This window comes from Filicampus tigris, chromosome 1, assembly GCF_054856515.1.
Source record: "Filicampus tigris isolate MCC_2025a chromosome 1, RoL_Ftig_1.0, whole genome shotgun sequence".
Classification (NCBI taxonomy): Eukaryota; Metazoa; Chordata; class Actinopteri; order Syngnathiformes; family Syngnathidae; genus Filicampus; species Filicampus tigris.
In genome coordinates, this window is record NC_141217.1 from 3,370,857 (window position 1) to 3,388,363 (window position 17,507).

Genomic DNA, 17,507 nt, shown 5'->3' on the forward strand with positions numbered 1-17,507 from the left:
GCGTAATTTGTACAGGTTTGTGAAATTAAGAAATCGCGGAATCCAATTCAAATAATCAGTAAAAGAGTGCAAAACATTTTCAGTGAAAGAGACTTTGAAATAAGGTTTATTTTCAATGTACGAGTACAACTTGTTTTAAAAGAAAAAAAATAGCAACAACATTTCAATGGTTATGTCAAAACTAGGTTAGAGTATCATCAGGGCACATCGAGGAATAATCAGGATTGGACATCAATCAAAGAGGGGTACAATACACTTTTTATCTTGGGACAATTTAAAAAAGGACCATCCACACAACATTTAAAAACCTTTTTTCTGGTCAACTCAGTTTTGAGCACTTAAATCTAACTAGAGAGGCATAGAGAAAAAAATCCAATCTGCATGAAGAGGCATAGAGAATAATGTACAAGGTGACAATGGCTTAATCACTATGGCTGTAGGAAGGAACAAAAAAAAAACAGCTGGAACAAATAGCCTTTGAATTTGTTTTTTGATTTATCCTGTAAAGACCGTTTATTTGGCCACTGTGCGCCATTTATTTCTAGCTGTCCACTGCAGCAGGTCAATTCAGGTTAATTTCTCTCTGGTTGAGGGATAGCGGGTCATTCACATGACCTGCTAAGTAACGACTGAGCCTCGCCTACTCCAAAAGCATTACTACGGATCCAAGGGGGAACAGTCGTGTCTTTAACATAGCCACATCGTCCTGTGGTGACAACTCTTTCTAGGACCAGTTTCCACACGGAGGAAATTGTGTGGGAGGGTAAAGGGGGCTCAGAAACCATACCCCGCTAGGAAAAAAGGAATGTCAAAGTTGTCACCATCATCATCATCATCGTCATCGTCATCATCCTTGTCAACGCGAAGAAGAGTCATGGCTATGAAGAAATTGAGCAGACCGTCGTAGTCTTCATCATCATCGTCATCGTCGTCGTCATCGTCATCATCATCTGTATTACACTGTTGGGCAAAAAGACAAGTGAAGGGCAAGTTGACTTGGGGCAACAGCGGACGACATGTTCAGAAAATCATACGTACCAGGAATGATCTGCGACGTGAAGACCTGTCATGCCGGTAGAGGCACTCCGTCTCGAAGGGGCAGTATTTGTATCGTGCATAGTAATTGCAGCTTCGCTTACTACAAAGGAAATGTACATTTCAGTTTCTCATGAACCCATTCAGAATCAGACAGTGTATAATATACACTGTATATGCATAAAATTCAGCCAGAATTTGGCATATAGATACTGTCCCAGATCTATATTGCAATAATTGTATTTTGTCTGGGGCTGCAGCTATTGACTATTTTAGTATTGGAGTTAGGGGCTGACATTTTTTCAGGACCCCCACAGGTCCCAGATATCATGCGGGATTCCCACAAGATGGAAGTCAAATTTACCTTGAATCACGGGATTGGTATGATACACGAAAAAAAAATTGACGGTAGCGGATTTATCCAGTAGGAAAAAAAATGTCAGTGACAGATTTTAGCAATGTGGGAATACTGGTTGTTGCACCTTGGAAGAGAAAACATTTCAATCCAGCTTGCTGCTAATGTAGCGGGGTAAAGGTGTATGACATACGAGTCCAGCGACACATGTTTAATTAACATCTCAAATCATTGCATTGATTGTGATCTATTCATTAATTACAGTCAGAGTTAAAGCTTTAATTTTTTAAATCGCATTAATCAAATTTTTAATCTCAATTTACCGTTTCTGTATGATGATGAGATCCATTTTGATGCATGGGACTTGTGCTTGAGTTGTTGGGGGTGTAAAAAAAAAAAAAAGGTCAATGTCACACCCTGAAGTGGACACTGATTGGCTGCCATTGTGTTTGGCATAAAATGATAGGCTTCTCTCTTGTAGGTGGGAGGGCAAGTTCAGGAGCAGAGAGATGTGAAAATGGAGGAGAATGTGAGTTGTTGGTCTGATGAATGGTAAATTTAAAAAATGCTCTGATGGCACTACTCCAAGGCAGAGTGATATGCCTTCTTTGTAAGAAGGATTTTGCTTACCAAAGATGCAGTTCAAACCTTCCATATAAATGCAAAGTAACCAGCCGCGACTAAAAGCCACAGCTAATGATACAGTAGCACCGAAGACGCCAACGTAGCGAGCCATTGCAAAGCTCATCTAAATTGTTGACTTAGCCATACGATTAGCAAGAGTCGTAACATGCATTCCATTTTCATAATTAGCAATCATCTCCTTCCTTAAAGGGATGGTTGGGCCGGGGATGGCCATGTTTTCAGTAACAATTTCATATATTTTTTGAACGGGAAAATGAGTTGCCATTTTCGATTTTATCAATAAATTTGGGAGAAATTAGGAAATAAGTGACTCCATGAATAACACCTCTTGTTAATGAGGAAAATGGCCGCGCCTCCTATCGTTCGATCGGAGTCACTGGAGGGACCGATTACTAACTCCCCATTGGAAATCATTGTACTTTCATTGCTTATAACGTGCTTATAACGTCCAAAAACGGTGGTCAAGTGGCACCAAACTTGATGTGGACATCCCCAAAGCCCACTTCAATATTCATCCATCCATTATCCATACCGCTTCTCCGGGCGTGCTGGAATCAAAAGAATTAACCTGTGGCTGATTTATATGAGAATGAGGAAATGTGGAAGTGAGCAGAGCTACATAGATTTATGCTGGGATGAGCACACACTGCTTCGTTGCTAAAATAAATAAATAAATTGATAAACACTGCTGCTTTGCTGATCACGGTTAGGACGAGCGAGACATTTAACACCAGTCAGGATATTTACAGACTGAAGTGGGACGTGCACATATATTTGGATGAGGAATGGCCCCAGTTTTTCAACCTACAACACACCGTCCAATTTGGAACGTAACAGCCGATATGGTGTGTTCCAATGCGGCCACACTCGGCTGAATGCACATGCCGCTCCACGATGATGCGCACGTTCCAAGACAGGTCTTAGCTCACCCTCACGCTGCAAGCTAGTGGCTGCAAGTGGTTTCGGGACAACACACGCGACGGTTTGGGAGCTAACCCCACGACATGAAGACTTAGGCTGGACGGACAGTAAGGAGCTAATGTTGTTGTGCTAACGCCTTTTGTTTAACGACCTGAAGCTAGTTGTTGCTATTAGCTGTGTCGTTATCCTACTGTTAGCCGGGGAGGGATGAAGATCAATGCTTGCCTGATGGCTGTTCGATGCTCGCTCCCAGCCGCCGTCTGCCTCAGCTGTCAGCTTAAGCTTGTGAAAGTGGAGGAGCAATCGCCACGGTATTTTTGATTTTGTGGAGGTGATCATGATGAGATCACGTTTTGTCAATAAATCCAAACTATTGTGCAGAGCACTTTTATACTTTCACAGGTTGAAGTGGTCAAGAGTAGTAATGTGCATTTGCATTTTGGTGGCGATTGGTCGCCGTTTTAGACAACAGAACTGACAAAGCGAGCAATATTACCTGAGACCGAAAAAATAAGCCGAGCTAAAAAAGTAGGCGGGCATATTTGTAAATCCGTAAATCTAATCACAAAAAAAGCCCTTAAATCACAACAGAGTCTTTTGGGGGGAGCATTTTAGTACTGATGTCATTTTTACATGCAAATCTGTTATACAAGTGCCAATGTTAAGCTCATCCAAGTGTTCTTCTAAAGAGCAAGTCAACCCAGACATATTTTTCTGAATGTGTTCCATGCAGGCCCACTAGTCTAAACATGGCATTCTGATCAATATTGCAATTGTGGAATATGAGAAATCCACCCGTTTTTAGCTATCTCAGGGGGCAGCCATTTTGCCACTTTCTGTCGACTGAAAATGACATCACAGTTGCTCAGGGCCAGAGAACAACCAATCATGGCTCAGCTTCAGAAAAAAGATGAGCCGTGATTGGTCATTCCCTGAGCCCTGAGCAACTTCGACGTCATCTTCAGTCAACAGAAGTGAAAAAATGGCTGCCCCGAGATGGCTAAAAGTGGGTGCATTTTGCAACTTATCTGATTTTCCACAAACACAATCTTAATCAGAATGCCGTATTTCAACTAGTGGGCCTGCATAGAAGATATTCTGGAAAAAAATATGTTTGGGTTGACTTCCACTTTAAAGCCACTGTGGTTCATAACACTTTAGCCAGATTTCACTAAAGTCAGATTTCGAGTCATTAGAATTCCAAGGTTCCACTTTACCTTAAAGAATTTAAGATGTAAGATAATGTTTATTATACCTTAAAGAATTCAGCTGTAAGATAATGGTTATCTTAAAAGCAACTGCTCGCTGGTGCAATATGGTTTAATTTTTTAAGCATTTTTAATTAGCAATTAAACATGATTCCTGCCTTTTTTCTTTTTTAAATCCAGGGGTTGTTTTACCCCTAATTGTGTCCCACGCTAATTCAGCCCTTCAGCTTCGGATCAGGTTCTCAAATGCAATCATGCTTACCTGAATTTTTCTTTGAAGTCTGCTATTAGGCTTTCCTTCGCTTGACCTTCCACCCAGTATTTGTTAGGCACATAGAAGGCTGATCTCACCCTGCATTGTGGGCAGGTCCTGAAGCAGAGAGCACTTGCGAGGTCACACAAACATTCAAAACGTTCACACGCAATAAACGAAAACCTACTTGACGAGATCGGGCCCAAGGTCTCTGGTTTTTCTCCAGGTCATTATGCACTGCAGGCAGAAGGCATGACTGCAGTTGGGCAAGATTCCAAACACCTGGTTACTGCGGTCCATCTTCTCATACACCTTGTCCATGCATATGCCACAGATGACATCTCGACTCTGGAGGAAAGCCTCCAACGTCCCGTCGGCGCACGAGGCTGCAGCGGCACCCGTGGCTTCCGTGTTACTCGGAAGGCTTTCCTGTCCAAAAACCATGAAATGAGCTTGACCTTATCGGGGTCAACTGAACACAAAAATTTTGATCAAAACACAAACCTCTTTGTCACATGCACCTGCGCAACACTGTTCGGAGCTCTTGGGCGACACTCGGGAATGAGCACCTGCAAACAAGATGTACCGTACATACACTGAAATTACAATATCACATTGTAAAACCAAATCACATCTGATTGCCAGTACATCACACACCACCTCAGTGATTTAGTTGTAAAAAGATAGTGGAGATGGAGTGGGACACGGCTCTATACCGCTTTTCCATATCCGATGGCGATACAAATACTGCTGCCTCGAGGATCGGGCGATACCGATCCAATTCTTTTTGTCACTCTAAACGTTGTAAATATGTGGATATAATTTGCTTGATACTGTCTGCTCCCCTAAACAAAGCAGGAAAACACAGAGAAGTCATGCGTACAGTGGTGCCTCTACTTATGAACGTATCTTTATACAAAAGTTACAAAATGCCAAAACAGGAAAATATTGCCTCGTTACGAAAGAAATTTCAGGATACGAAAGGTAAAAATACAGCATGGGCTGCTACCCGCAGCTCCGGAGATTCCTCAACGCAACATACTCATAGCTGCTCTGCCATTGGCTATTACCTAGCATCTTCCTGGCATCCCATTGGCTAAGAGGGACCTCTACCGTATGCGTCTATGTGTGTAGACAGGTGGATAGATAGATATGTCTATGCAGCGTCCTCGTCATTCTTCCCTCGGCCCATGAGGTGTTCCGAATTACAATATTCGCTATGGACCCCAAGAAAGTGATGGCGAAGCAAGGAAAAGAAAAAAGAGAATCAGACTTTTTTGTCCATACAAAAAAAGCAAGAGATAATAGAAAAGTATGAAATAGGGATGCCTGGACTCTTCGGCCTTATTCATAAAAATTATCGGCCCCGCTCCCCACCCAAAGAAAAAATAAAAAGTGTCCGTGCATGATGCCACCACGGGAGAGATGCTGAACATGCCTGACTAACTGAATGCAAATAGCACTTTAGCATCTAGCACAGAGCACTTTACTGGACGGTAGCTGGATTATTTTAACTGCAGCACTTTATGCATGTTTTTATGTTTGTTGGTGTTCTGCTTGTTTTTTAATGCTGCTCCTTATGCATTTTGAATTGCCCCCTTGGGGCAAAGAAAGTTGTTTTGGATTGAATAGCAATGAACAGGTCTATTTCAAAACATTTTCACAGCACTGGGTTATAAGCCATGTTGCCAGAGTTACCTTGAAAGAGTAACTTGGTTGATTACTGATTATTTGCTATCAAAAGTAACTTGGTTAACGGTACTTCTTACGCGCATTCACTTACTGGCGGGGAGGATCGTGAGTGGATTGAATTGTTTACAACAGTTTGAACAAGAGATCGCATTTAGCTGCCAACATAAGATCATCGTGACGTGATGATGATGATGCGGACTGGAGCAAGCCAGGGGACATCACGAGAATATTTAAGATTGCGCAATAACGCAATACTATTGTGTTTTATTGCAAAATGTTTGCATTTTAACACAAGATGTTTTAAGTAGGGATGCTCCGATCGATCGGGCACTGATAATGATCGGCCGATTTTCGTGAAAAATGACATGATCGGCATATTCGATACCTTGCGGGGGGAGCATGGCCACAAGTTTCAACACAACCAACTTAATCCGACATTTGAAGAACAAACAATTGGAAGACTACGCTGAGTTTACGAGGCTCACTGCATTGAAGCAGCAGCAACAATGAAACGGCAGCTAACGCAGCCCATGATGACCAACCCAAACCCGTATCAGCGCGACAGACAAAAGGCAAAATAATTCAATTTATCGGACTTGATGACCAACCATTCTCGGTGGTGGAAGACACCGGATTCCGCCTCTGCTCGCCCACTTCGAGCCTCGCTACCTGCGTGCTACCGGGACGCAAATACTTCAGACGTAGCTCCACCAGAGAGTGTATTGTCACATCGAAAGTTTCCTAAAAGGAGGCCTATTATCCTGTTTAAGTTTTACAAGTGTTAAATGGAGCTCGGATGTCAGTCCTGTGTCGATGTTGAGTCTATCAAGGGAGTTTTTCGCTCGCGTACTGCTTTTAATGACAATGTTCGAACGAGGCATATGTATTCCAAAATGTGTTATGCATGATGAGTTACTTTTACAAATACACAAGATAGATTGTCTATGCACAAGACAAGAAACCAAGTTCCTGAGTCGTTTCAATTGTGGAACGCATTGAATAGTTTATTCGAGTTAAGCCTGCATGTGACTATTTTTTTCTACTTTGATTATATTCTGAACCATGCAATGTTTAGGTGCCATGTTATTTATTTGACCTTTTGCATAATTAAGTCTTTTGAGACTGCTGATTCTTTTGATCTGTTAAAAATTGTGTTACTAAAAGCTGTTTTTTCAATTATCTTTGTGACTGAGTAATTGTTGTATTGTGCCAGCAACAGTTTTGTATTTCTTCATGCTTTTGAACATAAATATATATTTTTGTCAAAATTACAGCAATAATATGGCAGTTTTTTTCCGGATAATATTGCATAGCAGTCACCATAAATAAATGGAAAAATAAACAGGTATTCCATGTGACTGGAATCGGTATCGCTCATGCACGATCGGTATCGTTGTCATAAAACCTGATCGGAACATCCCTAGTTTTGAGTTTTTATTGCGTTATTTCGTAATTATTGAAAAATATCGCACAGTAATTTTAAGAGGAAACAAAGACTTTTGGCGGTCTAAAGATGTCCCTCCCACACATTTTCATGCAGTATTTCTATTGTTTATCGCAGGCGAAAGCCGTCAGCATCTCTCCCGTGGTGGCGTCATGCTTTTTATTTTTTCTTTGGGTGGGGAGTGGGGCCGATAATTTTTATGAATAAGGCCAAAGGGTCCAGGCCGGAGGGCTGGGGTTTGACCGGCAAAAAAGGGTCAAAGTGCCCAGCTCCGATCAAAACCATCATCCTTGAACCCAGAGATGGGCATTTCGCCTGTGACCCACCGGTCTGCCTATCCGCCCATGACAGACACCATTTTGTAGGCAATAAACAATAGACGGAAAACTTTAAATAGTCAGACTAAGCATAGTCGGGAAGCCCATTTTTTTCCGTCAATGTAATCGTCTTTTGATTTTTGATGTGCAGTGTTTCTTTTACACCAGACACCACATTTTGCCCAAAAAGCAAAATTTTGGCAGCACCCCCTCTTGTACATGTGTGGTGTGTCTCCCAGACGGCTTGTGGCAAACTTCAAACGAAACTTTTTATGGATTGCTTTGAGAAATGGCTTTCTTGCCACTCTTCTATAAATGGCTAGATTTGTGTAATGTGCAACCAAGTTGTCCTACGGACAGATTCCGCCACCTCTGCAGTCCATCTGACTAGGGCTGCCACAAATGCTTATTTTGCTAGTCGACTAAACAACAGTAGCCGCAATTAGTCAACTAATCGGATCATATGTAAATAGCGGCATATTGCACCAGCAAGCAGCTGCTCTTATACGACCATAATTAGCATACAGCTTGAATTCTTGAAGGTATGTACAAATTAACAATGAAGACAATTCAGATGGTAGTAAATTCCAACTTTGTAGCAGCATTTCAGAAATGTTTATAATTGGGGGAGCAAATTAAATTGAAGGAAACACTGTGGACTTAATTCTTTTTAGCTGTAAAGGTTTAGTGCATTTTAAAATGGAACCAAAAACGAAGTAAAGTGACAAGAGACCTACTAGACAGGAGAGAATTTGAACCAATCTTTCTGTATGCTTATTGTTTGCCAACGAGCCAAATATGGGCTGTTGGAGGACTGTGATTGCATGTTTACTTTCCAACTCAGCTTGTAGTGAGCGACGTCATAAATGCTGCGATCGCGAAGTCTGTGAACTTAGCTCCAAATACTGGTCAACGCAGACTCGTCTACAAACAGTTGAGGGTTGGGTGAGGTGAGCAATGATACATTTTGACTGAAAAATATTTGATCTGTTTATTTATATCATCATTTTGTGTTTATTTCCTGCACATCACATTGTACCGCGTGCTTTTGTTTTGCCTCGTTTTACTCTGTTGTCTGCAGCCAGGTCAACATTGCAAAAGAGAAACATCACATCAATAAAAGTGAAATACATTTTGGTCAGTTGCTACTTCCTGTTTTTGTTCCACTGCTGTTAGAGTGATAGAACTCTCAGCATGACTCAAGCAGCTTTTTTTTGTCTCAGGTTTTGTCTCTCTGTATTCTTTTGAACACATCATTTTTATGGGTGTAACGGTACACTCGGGTGTATTAATACATTTCGGTATGGCATGTTCGGTTCGGTCCACTTATTAGAGCGAGCTTACGCATGGACGCTGACTGTTGAGTGCGGGAGACGATAGTGGCGGCAAATCAGTGAGAGCCCGAGCTCGAAGGTCCCCGCGTACACTGCGGTCTCCCGTTTGGGAAGAACTGGCTTTCCTGTTCCCCATCGCCACGCAAGTTGCACCAAAGGGCTCAGTCCATTTAAATCTTTTCATCACACAAGCAATCGTGGCTTACGGCACCCACCTTGTAATCGTTTCTCAGCATTTCTGTTCCCAGTGTCTGCGACGTTTGACGAGTTTACCATGGAGCACGATGTGCCACGTTGCCGTCTTGGCGACGCATCAGGTGGCACACGAGCAAACGTCTCAGAACCCCTTCGGTCGGCTGGACGTTGGGCGATGGTAGAGGAAGAGGAGGAGGAGGAGGATGTGGAGGAGAAGATTGTTGGCACAGACAGTCTTTGACCTGCAACATCTGCACCGCCTTCTGATTGGGGGATGTGAATGTACCTGGTAGGGAAGCACAATTCCTACTGAGTAATTCAAATAAAAAGTAGGTTTTTAGGACACCACTGTGACCAAGAAATATCCTTTTTTACCTGCAGCGCTCACCATACCAGCATGCACCTTTCTGGAAGTAGCGACATATTTGGGTTGGCGGTGCAGCGGGCAATTCGTGCCGATAATGGCATTCCGAGCCATATCTGCATGAGCCATTCAAGAAATGCCTACAAGAAAGGTGTTAGGTTATTCATGAAGCATTTGAGCCAGTCAACAAACATTGCCAACATTTTAACGAGATGCATTCAAACAGAACAAGCCAGACCTGGTAAATAACTGACCAAAGGAGAGTACGGTATACCGAAGCGGGATGTTGTCCAGTCACAACGCCACGTATTTAATCAAATGACAATTGTGCAAGCTTAACCCTTTAATGGCCAGACCAAGAAACTTATTGAAAAAATGTTTTCCTTACATTTCCTGGTTATTAGGGACACAAATAACAAAAAAACATGTACATTTAAAAAAAAGAAAAAAAGTTTTTATAAACCTGTGCCAAGCGGCATCGCTGGCCAAACTGTGACAAAATGCGTTTACGTTACAAAATATGCAGATCCATGTGAAATCTTGTTTTTGGATTATTTATTGGCTATCTCAAAAGAAAATTTCACATCAAGTTTGGTCCGCACCACTTTGGCTCCCAGCAGGAGCTTCTTTTCTTCCTCACTTAGTGTGACGTTGAAAAAGGTGGAGGCTCCTTGGTACCTTCCAGAGGTACTGGCCCGACTGTAGATGTTGAAGCCAAAACGATGAGGCTTGTTTCGGATGAACTGGCGCAGATTTCCTGCTCTGGTGCCTTTGTTAGGAACCGTGACCTCATCCACTGACTGCTTGAAAGTAGATGGGATTTTGAGGCATTTCTTTCGCAACATGTCAAACAGTGAGTGGATCTCCTAGAAACGATCGGGGCTCTCTGCAACTTACTGGTTGTCATTGAAATGGATGAAACGACGTAGCATCTTGATGCGGTTTTCTGGCATGATTTCTGCAATCAAGGGTACACGTGATTCCATGACCCGGCAGTCTTCAATGCAGGAAGTTCAAAAACTCCCATGAATAGTAAGATAGCCCTGAAGTGTTAAATCCCTGCAGTGCTTGTGTTGATTGGATTTTACATTTGTTGAGCAGGATAGAGATTGGTGTGGTAGACAATGTGCCTGATCATCTCATTCGTGAAAATCGTTTTGAAATTGGCGAAAGGTGTCTTCACTCCTTTAGTGAGGTCAAATATTTTTCTGGAACTGGGAATGGCTCAACTAGATACTTGACCTGCAGGCAAAAGGTATTGTTGATATTCAACAAGGTCCATCAACTTGCCTTTGTCTACAGAAATCAGAAAGGTTCAGTGACTAATTTACACATGCCATGCTTTGGTTTAGACAAGACAATAAGGCTCGCTACAAGGCTTGCATTTGAATGGTTGGACATTCATGTCAACGACTGGATACTGCATCTAGATGCAAAGGAGTTGTTCATATTCAACAAGGTCCATCAACTTGTCTTGACTATAGAAATCAGAAAAGTTCAGTGACCAATTGGCAATCGTAATGATGTAGTACTGAATCTAATTGTGTCGAAACAATACAATATTACGATGTTGAAAATGAAACATTTAAATTTGGTTTTGTACCGTATTCCCCCACTGCCCCACTACCCCCGTGCCTCCGCTTCCCTCGCACTCCTCCCCCACCTTACTCATCAGCACGCAAGCCTTGAAAGAGATAGATAAAATGTTAATTTACAGCAAGCAACGCGCTCTGACTTGTTTTGCAATCACTGTAGTCAATTCAACAAAAAAACACAAGAATCCAGCTTTTTTCTCAGACTATTACATAAACACCACAAACTATTGTTATATACACAAAATGACACAATAATACCACAATGTGTATGCAGGATTTCACCCAGTGTAATATGACCTGCCGGGGGTTGGTCGCTGCCCCGCCTCCGGGGAAGCGGCTTCAGCCTTCATGCAGCCGCTTGGACTCCGGAGTGTGATGACGAACGAGCCGTGCGTTTCCTTTTTTAACTGTGATTTTAACTTCGCAACTGGATACTATAATTGTGTGGGTTTAATCGACTTTGGATTGCAGTATAAAGTGACGAGTTCGAGCAAATTTTTACTGCACTTGCAACATCCCGGACGAGATGGCAGGACCTGCGTGCATTGATGTCTGGTCTGGAGTCAACGTAAACAAAGGCGAGGCAGCCGAGATGTGTTAACTAACCAACAACTTTATTGCACGCTTGCGACCCTGGTGAGGATGAGGGGTTCAGAAAATGGATGGATAGGTGGATAGCAAACGCTACCACACTGCACTGTCGTACTGTCACAATTTATACCTGTTGTAATACAAACGGCCATGGCTCATCGATGTGCAGCTATGGTAAGTGATATTTATAATCATGTTTTATTTGGTCACATGAAATTGACCATTAGCACTAATGTAAATACTGTACACTTGTACGCAGTGTGGTCGGATATGTGGACGGCTCCGGCGACACACTGGCGAAAATGAAATATCTATAATGACGCCTGTCGGCTTCTTCCACCAGGCTAAGCAAGTTTTCTGGGGGAACCATTGCAGTATGACTGATCTTTCCATAGTAATTTCCTATATATTTTACTCAAACTGCGTATTTGCAGTTTTCAGTCATCACAAAGTTTTTTCTTTATACAGTCTTGATTTATACAGTGCTCATTTTCAGTCGACAGAAATGACAAGATGGCCGCCCCACTGAGATGGCTAAAAAGGGGTGGATTTTGCTGCTTTAACTCATATCCCACAAACGCGATATTAATCAGAATGCCTTGTTTCAACACATGGGCCTGCTGGGAACATATTCTTGAAAAAATATTTTTAGATCAAGTTCCACTTTAAGGTCGAAAACTTACTTGGCGTTGCTTTAAAAAAAACTGTTAAAAAAAGTCTCACTGCTAAGATTAAGATTACTGCTAAAATCAAAATAGCACTACCCCATTAGTGAAACAATTTTTTCAAGAGGTCCAATTTAATGATTCAACCTGAAACCACTCACGTACTTCTACAACGCATATTATATCGAAGTTCAATCCATCAACTAACCCATAATGATCTTGTAAACCATGTCCAGATCAAACACAAGGCAATGCTGAGTTGAGGACCGAATGAAGGTTAAGTTTGTTTAAAATCTGAACAACACAGGATCGGATTTGAGAAAAAGAACATTTATGTTAGTGAAAACTATGTAAATGTGTACTAACAGAGCTGGGCGGCCCGGCCGGATGCCCATTTTTGGGGCGGCGTTTGGGGGTGACAATTTTTAAAAAATGGCTGGACCAAGCAACACATGGAAGAGCAATACTGCGATTAGTGGATTTTAGTCCGGCCAACTAATCAGTCCTCGTGCGTGTGATGTGCTCGCGAGGACGCCAAAGGTTCTCAAACTACTTGGCGAAACGGGCAAACGACAAAAATTACCTCCAAACGCATAAAAAGCGCCACTACCCACAGAGCGTACTACTTGCATTGGGCACGTCTGGTCTGCAAAAACCTGGAAAAAAAAAAAAAAGCTGAAAAAATAAATAAATTAATTTTAAAAAAATTTTTAAAAAGGGGAGGACAGGGCTGGGGCCGATAATTTTTAGGAATAAGGCCAGAGGGTCCACAGCTCGCGGCCGGAGGGCTGGGGTCTGACCGGCAAAAAGGGTCAAGTGCCCAACTCTGGTAACTAACTTATTAACGTTATCATTACACATCATATGCTATTGTGGTAAATAGTACACAAGGACCCCACCCCAATCCATAGTCTAAAGTTCACACGGTTTGTTCACTAGTGAGGGGATAATGTGAAATTTCTACCCAAGTTCAGGTCATCCTTTGAAAATGTAAACACTGTCATTTTTATAGAAATAAAGTGTTGCATATTGATACACATTTATGTCCCCTAATTATTGTGAGAACTCATTAACATGATCACTGTCTACTCATAAATATCGTTACTAAAGATAACTGGAGTAAATTTATTTTTGAAGCAGGGATGGGGCTCCCCTGGGGACTCTCAAGAAATCTGTGTGGACCCAGTGAAGCCCTTCCACCATTTTATTTGATATTTTCAAATATAGTTATAAATTAAGGCTCAAAATAAGACGGCTCGCATCACAGTTTGAGAATCAAAATCCACATTTTGGGCCTCATACAAACACATGGAAGAGCAATACTGCGAGCGGTAGTCTATGTAGAAAGCACCGTGTCGTGTGCTTAGCCATTATAACTCGAAAGATTTACGGAAGATCCTCCGCAGGCTTACGACACAGTCACGTGTATATTCTGATGCATTTCAGTGGTTAAGAGACAGAGAATTAAATAAATAGAAAATAACGTATACGCTCTCCCGGCTCTAAGGGTAGAAAGACGCAACAGCGCCGCTCCCAGCTGTAGTGGTAGAAAAGCGGTTATGCGCTCCCGTCCTTAATTAGTTAACTCATTCACTAGCAGGTATTTTCAGACCCTCTGTTACACCAACGTTTGGAAAAAAAAAAAGAATAAATTCTTGGGATTGAACGGCTGGACTGTGAAAAGACAAATAAATGTCTTTGGCAGTGAATGAGTTAATTATGGCTACCGCTGAATTTGTGGCTTGTTTATTACTGTGGTGACAAGTACAGTATACGCTTACTTGTAACGTCCCTATTGTTCCGGATTTTTAAAAAAAATAAAGCATGATTGGGGATCATTGCTCAAAGAGGTTGAAAACTAACAATACTACAATACTTGGTTGATGGTTGCGATGAGTTTGACACGCCAATAGCAGACGCAGCATTTTCCAGCATGTGTTCACATTGTCCACTCGCCAATCCCCTATTAACTCATCGGGGAAAAAGGCCCTGATGCTGGTTGGGAATGTCACAGGGAATATTACCGTGACATGCAATATTGTGTGGCGCAAGTCACATGAGCAGTTGCAGCTCTACTGCAATACTGCAAAAACTGCCCCACGATAATGTTCTTCGTATAATTTTACAAATACGGAAATTCAGACAAATTTTGCTAAAAGTGAGTTTCTGTTGGTTAGAAGCTCTGCAATCGGTCATTCGTTATGTGAAATGTAGTATTTTCTCTAACGATACTTTACAGCCCTACAAAAAGAGAAAATATGACTGATACGATACGTGTTGATATAAGGCTTGAGTTGACACAAAGTGACACTGCTTTTGTTAAAGATACAATTCGATACGATAAAGCCCATTTCAATACGATGCTATGATACAGTAACAACTGCTTTTCTGTAAATAAACATACACTAATTAAAAGGTGACTCCTTATATACACAATATATTTTTTTTAATTGGATTTTATTTTAAAACCAGCTCAGCAGATTACAAAATGTAAAAAAAAAAACAACATTGACATAATAACAAGCTAGTTCTCTTAATATTCTTGCATAAACAAATTTGATGTAGTTTGTGAAACACAAATGATTTGGGACCCACAAAAATAAAAGGTTATGATTAGGGTAAGGATAAGTAGGTTATCAGTAAAAGGAAAATGAATCTAAAACATTTGGTTGGGGTTACAAGAGTTTAAACCAGGGGTGTCAAAATCATTTTTGTCGGGGGGCACATTGTAGTTAAGGTTTCCTCTCGAAGGCCTTTATGAAAGTGAACCTTCCTAAAATGTATGATCGCATATAAACATGCATAATAATTTAATGAACAGTTGGTGTCAGTAAAAACAGTTTGGGGGTTGGTAACAAAAAATGCTTCCAATATCTCAATGTCTTTAAAACTGAGGCCAATTTGCGCTTTTGGTATTATAGCAAGAAATATGAAGTCGTGCACATCCTGTAATTTGCTTTTGCGAGCCACATAAAATGATGTAGCAGGCCAGATCTGGCCCCGGGTCTTGAGTTTGACACCAGTGGACTAACCCATTATAAAATTAAGAAAGTTATGGTAAAATAAGGTTTTGATTAGGAAACATGTTACTGGACTGACATTGCCCTAATGGCCACAGCTGGAATCGGGATCCAGTTAAACCAGTAGAACCGTAATATGGCATCTTACATCACGCCAAAAATAATCTATTCACCGCCAGCCTACTACAATCACGGTAAAATCACCAATTCACGGCAGGCCCGGAATTCCTCGCTCTGGCAATTGGCCAAACTGAGCCGTTCACGGAAAAATAACTCTTGCAGTAGAGTTGCCGGTCACGGCTTAAAAGAAAAAAATCCTGACGTGCCTTTTCACAAGTTAGTAGCAAACTGCCCTGCGCATTAATCAGTTCACGCTAAGTACCTCTCAGTTTCAAAAAGGTTATGTGTAAATGACTAGAAAACCTTGTTGGGGGGAAAAAAGTCAGAACAAATGAGAATGTGCCTTTCTTCCTGTACAAGACGCAACCAAAACGTTTAACACTAACGTAAAATAAAAAATAAAATATTCACATTTAAGGTCAGGTAATCCACGACGACACGAACACTTTTACGGAACGTGCCACCAATAAAAGGTTGCTCCGTTACGCACGTTGAAAGTCCACGTTTCACCACGTACTTGACTTGGGCTTTGGAATCTTGAAAATACGCGTTTCTGCGTGACGCCAGGGTAACGCGAGCAATCATTGCAGTAAGCAACAACAAAAAAACACGACAACATACTCGCTAGCAAGCTTTGTGCGGTGTGGGCTTCTGTCCACGCGCCGCGTGCACACAAAACAATTCCTCCATCATTGTTTACTAGCCTACGCAAATCTTGAGATTCCAAAAAGTTAGTGCTCCTGGCCAATAGTTGCCTTTGCTTGCGCCCCAAAAACTTAAACGTGCGTATTTTCAAGACAACGGTCAATGGATCTTTAAATGATTCGCGACAAACCAAACGTTGTCGTTGCACATTCAAACGAAAACATCAACATCCAACTCAACTTTTTAACTTCCGCCTTGGGCTCGCCGCGGGACATTTCCTTAAACGGATATTTGCTTAGGTTTCCGTTTGTCGACGAGTAAAAGTTACATATATCGCTATCGCTTTTCGCTCAATGTGCACTTACCAACAGATTCTGCCATTACGGGCTGAACGCGAACGTTCCATGTCCGCGGCCAGCCACCCAACGTGCTTGTGCTGAAGCTTCTTCGTGTGCTGCTCCTGCTGCTGCTGCTGCTGCTGTTGTTGTCGCTGCTGTGCAAGCCGCCCCGCGTCCCACCTCAGACTAGTTGAGTAGTCGGCAACCGGCCTCTCTTCGCCAATTAACGGAGCGACGAGCCAATAGAAACGTGACGTCCACCTTTGATCGTCACTGTTCTCAATCTCAATTGTGCACTGTGTATTACTAACTTTTATCTCTAAAAATAGTCATCAGCAATCACCATTAAAATAAGTATGCACGAGGGGAAAACAGTTCTAGTAGTTTATGAAAGAGATGTCATTTCTCTGGTTAACATAATACGATCATTTCAAGTCATTGGGTGAACATATTTGGCACATTTTAGAGAGGTAGATCACAATTACTTCCGTGCACTTTTTTTTTTTTTTTTACATTTCAATCACACTTTTTTCACTTGCTTGGCAACTACGGAAATACATTGTACCCATTTACAAAAAAATAAGGCAAAGAATGGCATGTGCTGTAACGAGACAGCAGAATATTGTCATAGAATAGAGGTAGAATAGATGAACGAGGCCGGGCTAAAAGAAAGGAAACAAACACTTGCAAAAAGGCTAAAAAAAAACAAAAAAACGGCTGTTAAGAAATAATCAAATTGTACAAGAGGAAAGTTTGTGGAATAGGCCTAC

General features: G+C 41.7%; 1 protein-coding gene across 1 annotated transcript; it reads right to left on the reverse strand.

The window, feature by feature from the left end:
* Positions 1 to 76: 76 nt before the first annotated feature.
* On the reverse strand, positions 77 to 16,979 carry mkrn4 (makorin, ring finger protein, 4). The gene is made up of 8 exons (XM_086047828.1): positions 16,765 to 16,979; positions 9,775 to 9,903; positions 9,420 to 9,685; positions 4,922 to 4,986; positions 4,605 to 4,846; positions 4,427 to 4,534; positions 1,039 to 1,138; positions 77 to 960 (listed from the first exon to the last, which is right to left on the reverse strand). Exons 1-8 carry the CDS (start codon positions 16,803 to 16,805, stop codon positions 775 to 777), a joined length of 1,137 nt encoding a protein of 378 aa, XP_085903954.1. The 5' UTR covers positions 16,806 to 16,979; the 3' UTR covers positions 77 to 774.
* Between the last annotated feature and the right edge of the window lie 528 nt (positions 16,980 to 17,507).

Excerpts from the sequence above, each read along its gene's own strand:
- mkrn4 (XM_086047828.1), bottom strand. The coding sequence starts at position 16,805 with ATGGAACGTTCGCGTTCAGCCCGTAATGGCAGAATCTGTTG. Across the intron at positions 4,847-4,921 it reads CAGGTGCATGTGACAAAGAG|GAAAGCCTTCCGAGTAACAC; the intron begins GTTTGTGTTTTG and ends GTTTTTGGACAG. Across the intron at positions 961-1,038 it reads CACGTCGCAGATCATTCCTG|TGTAATACAGATGATGATGA; the intron begins GTACGTATGATT and ends TTTGCCCAACAG.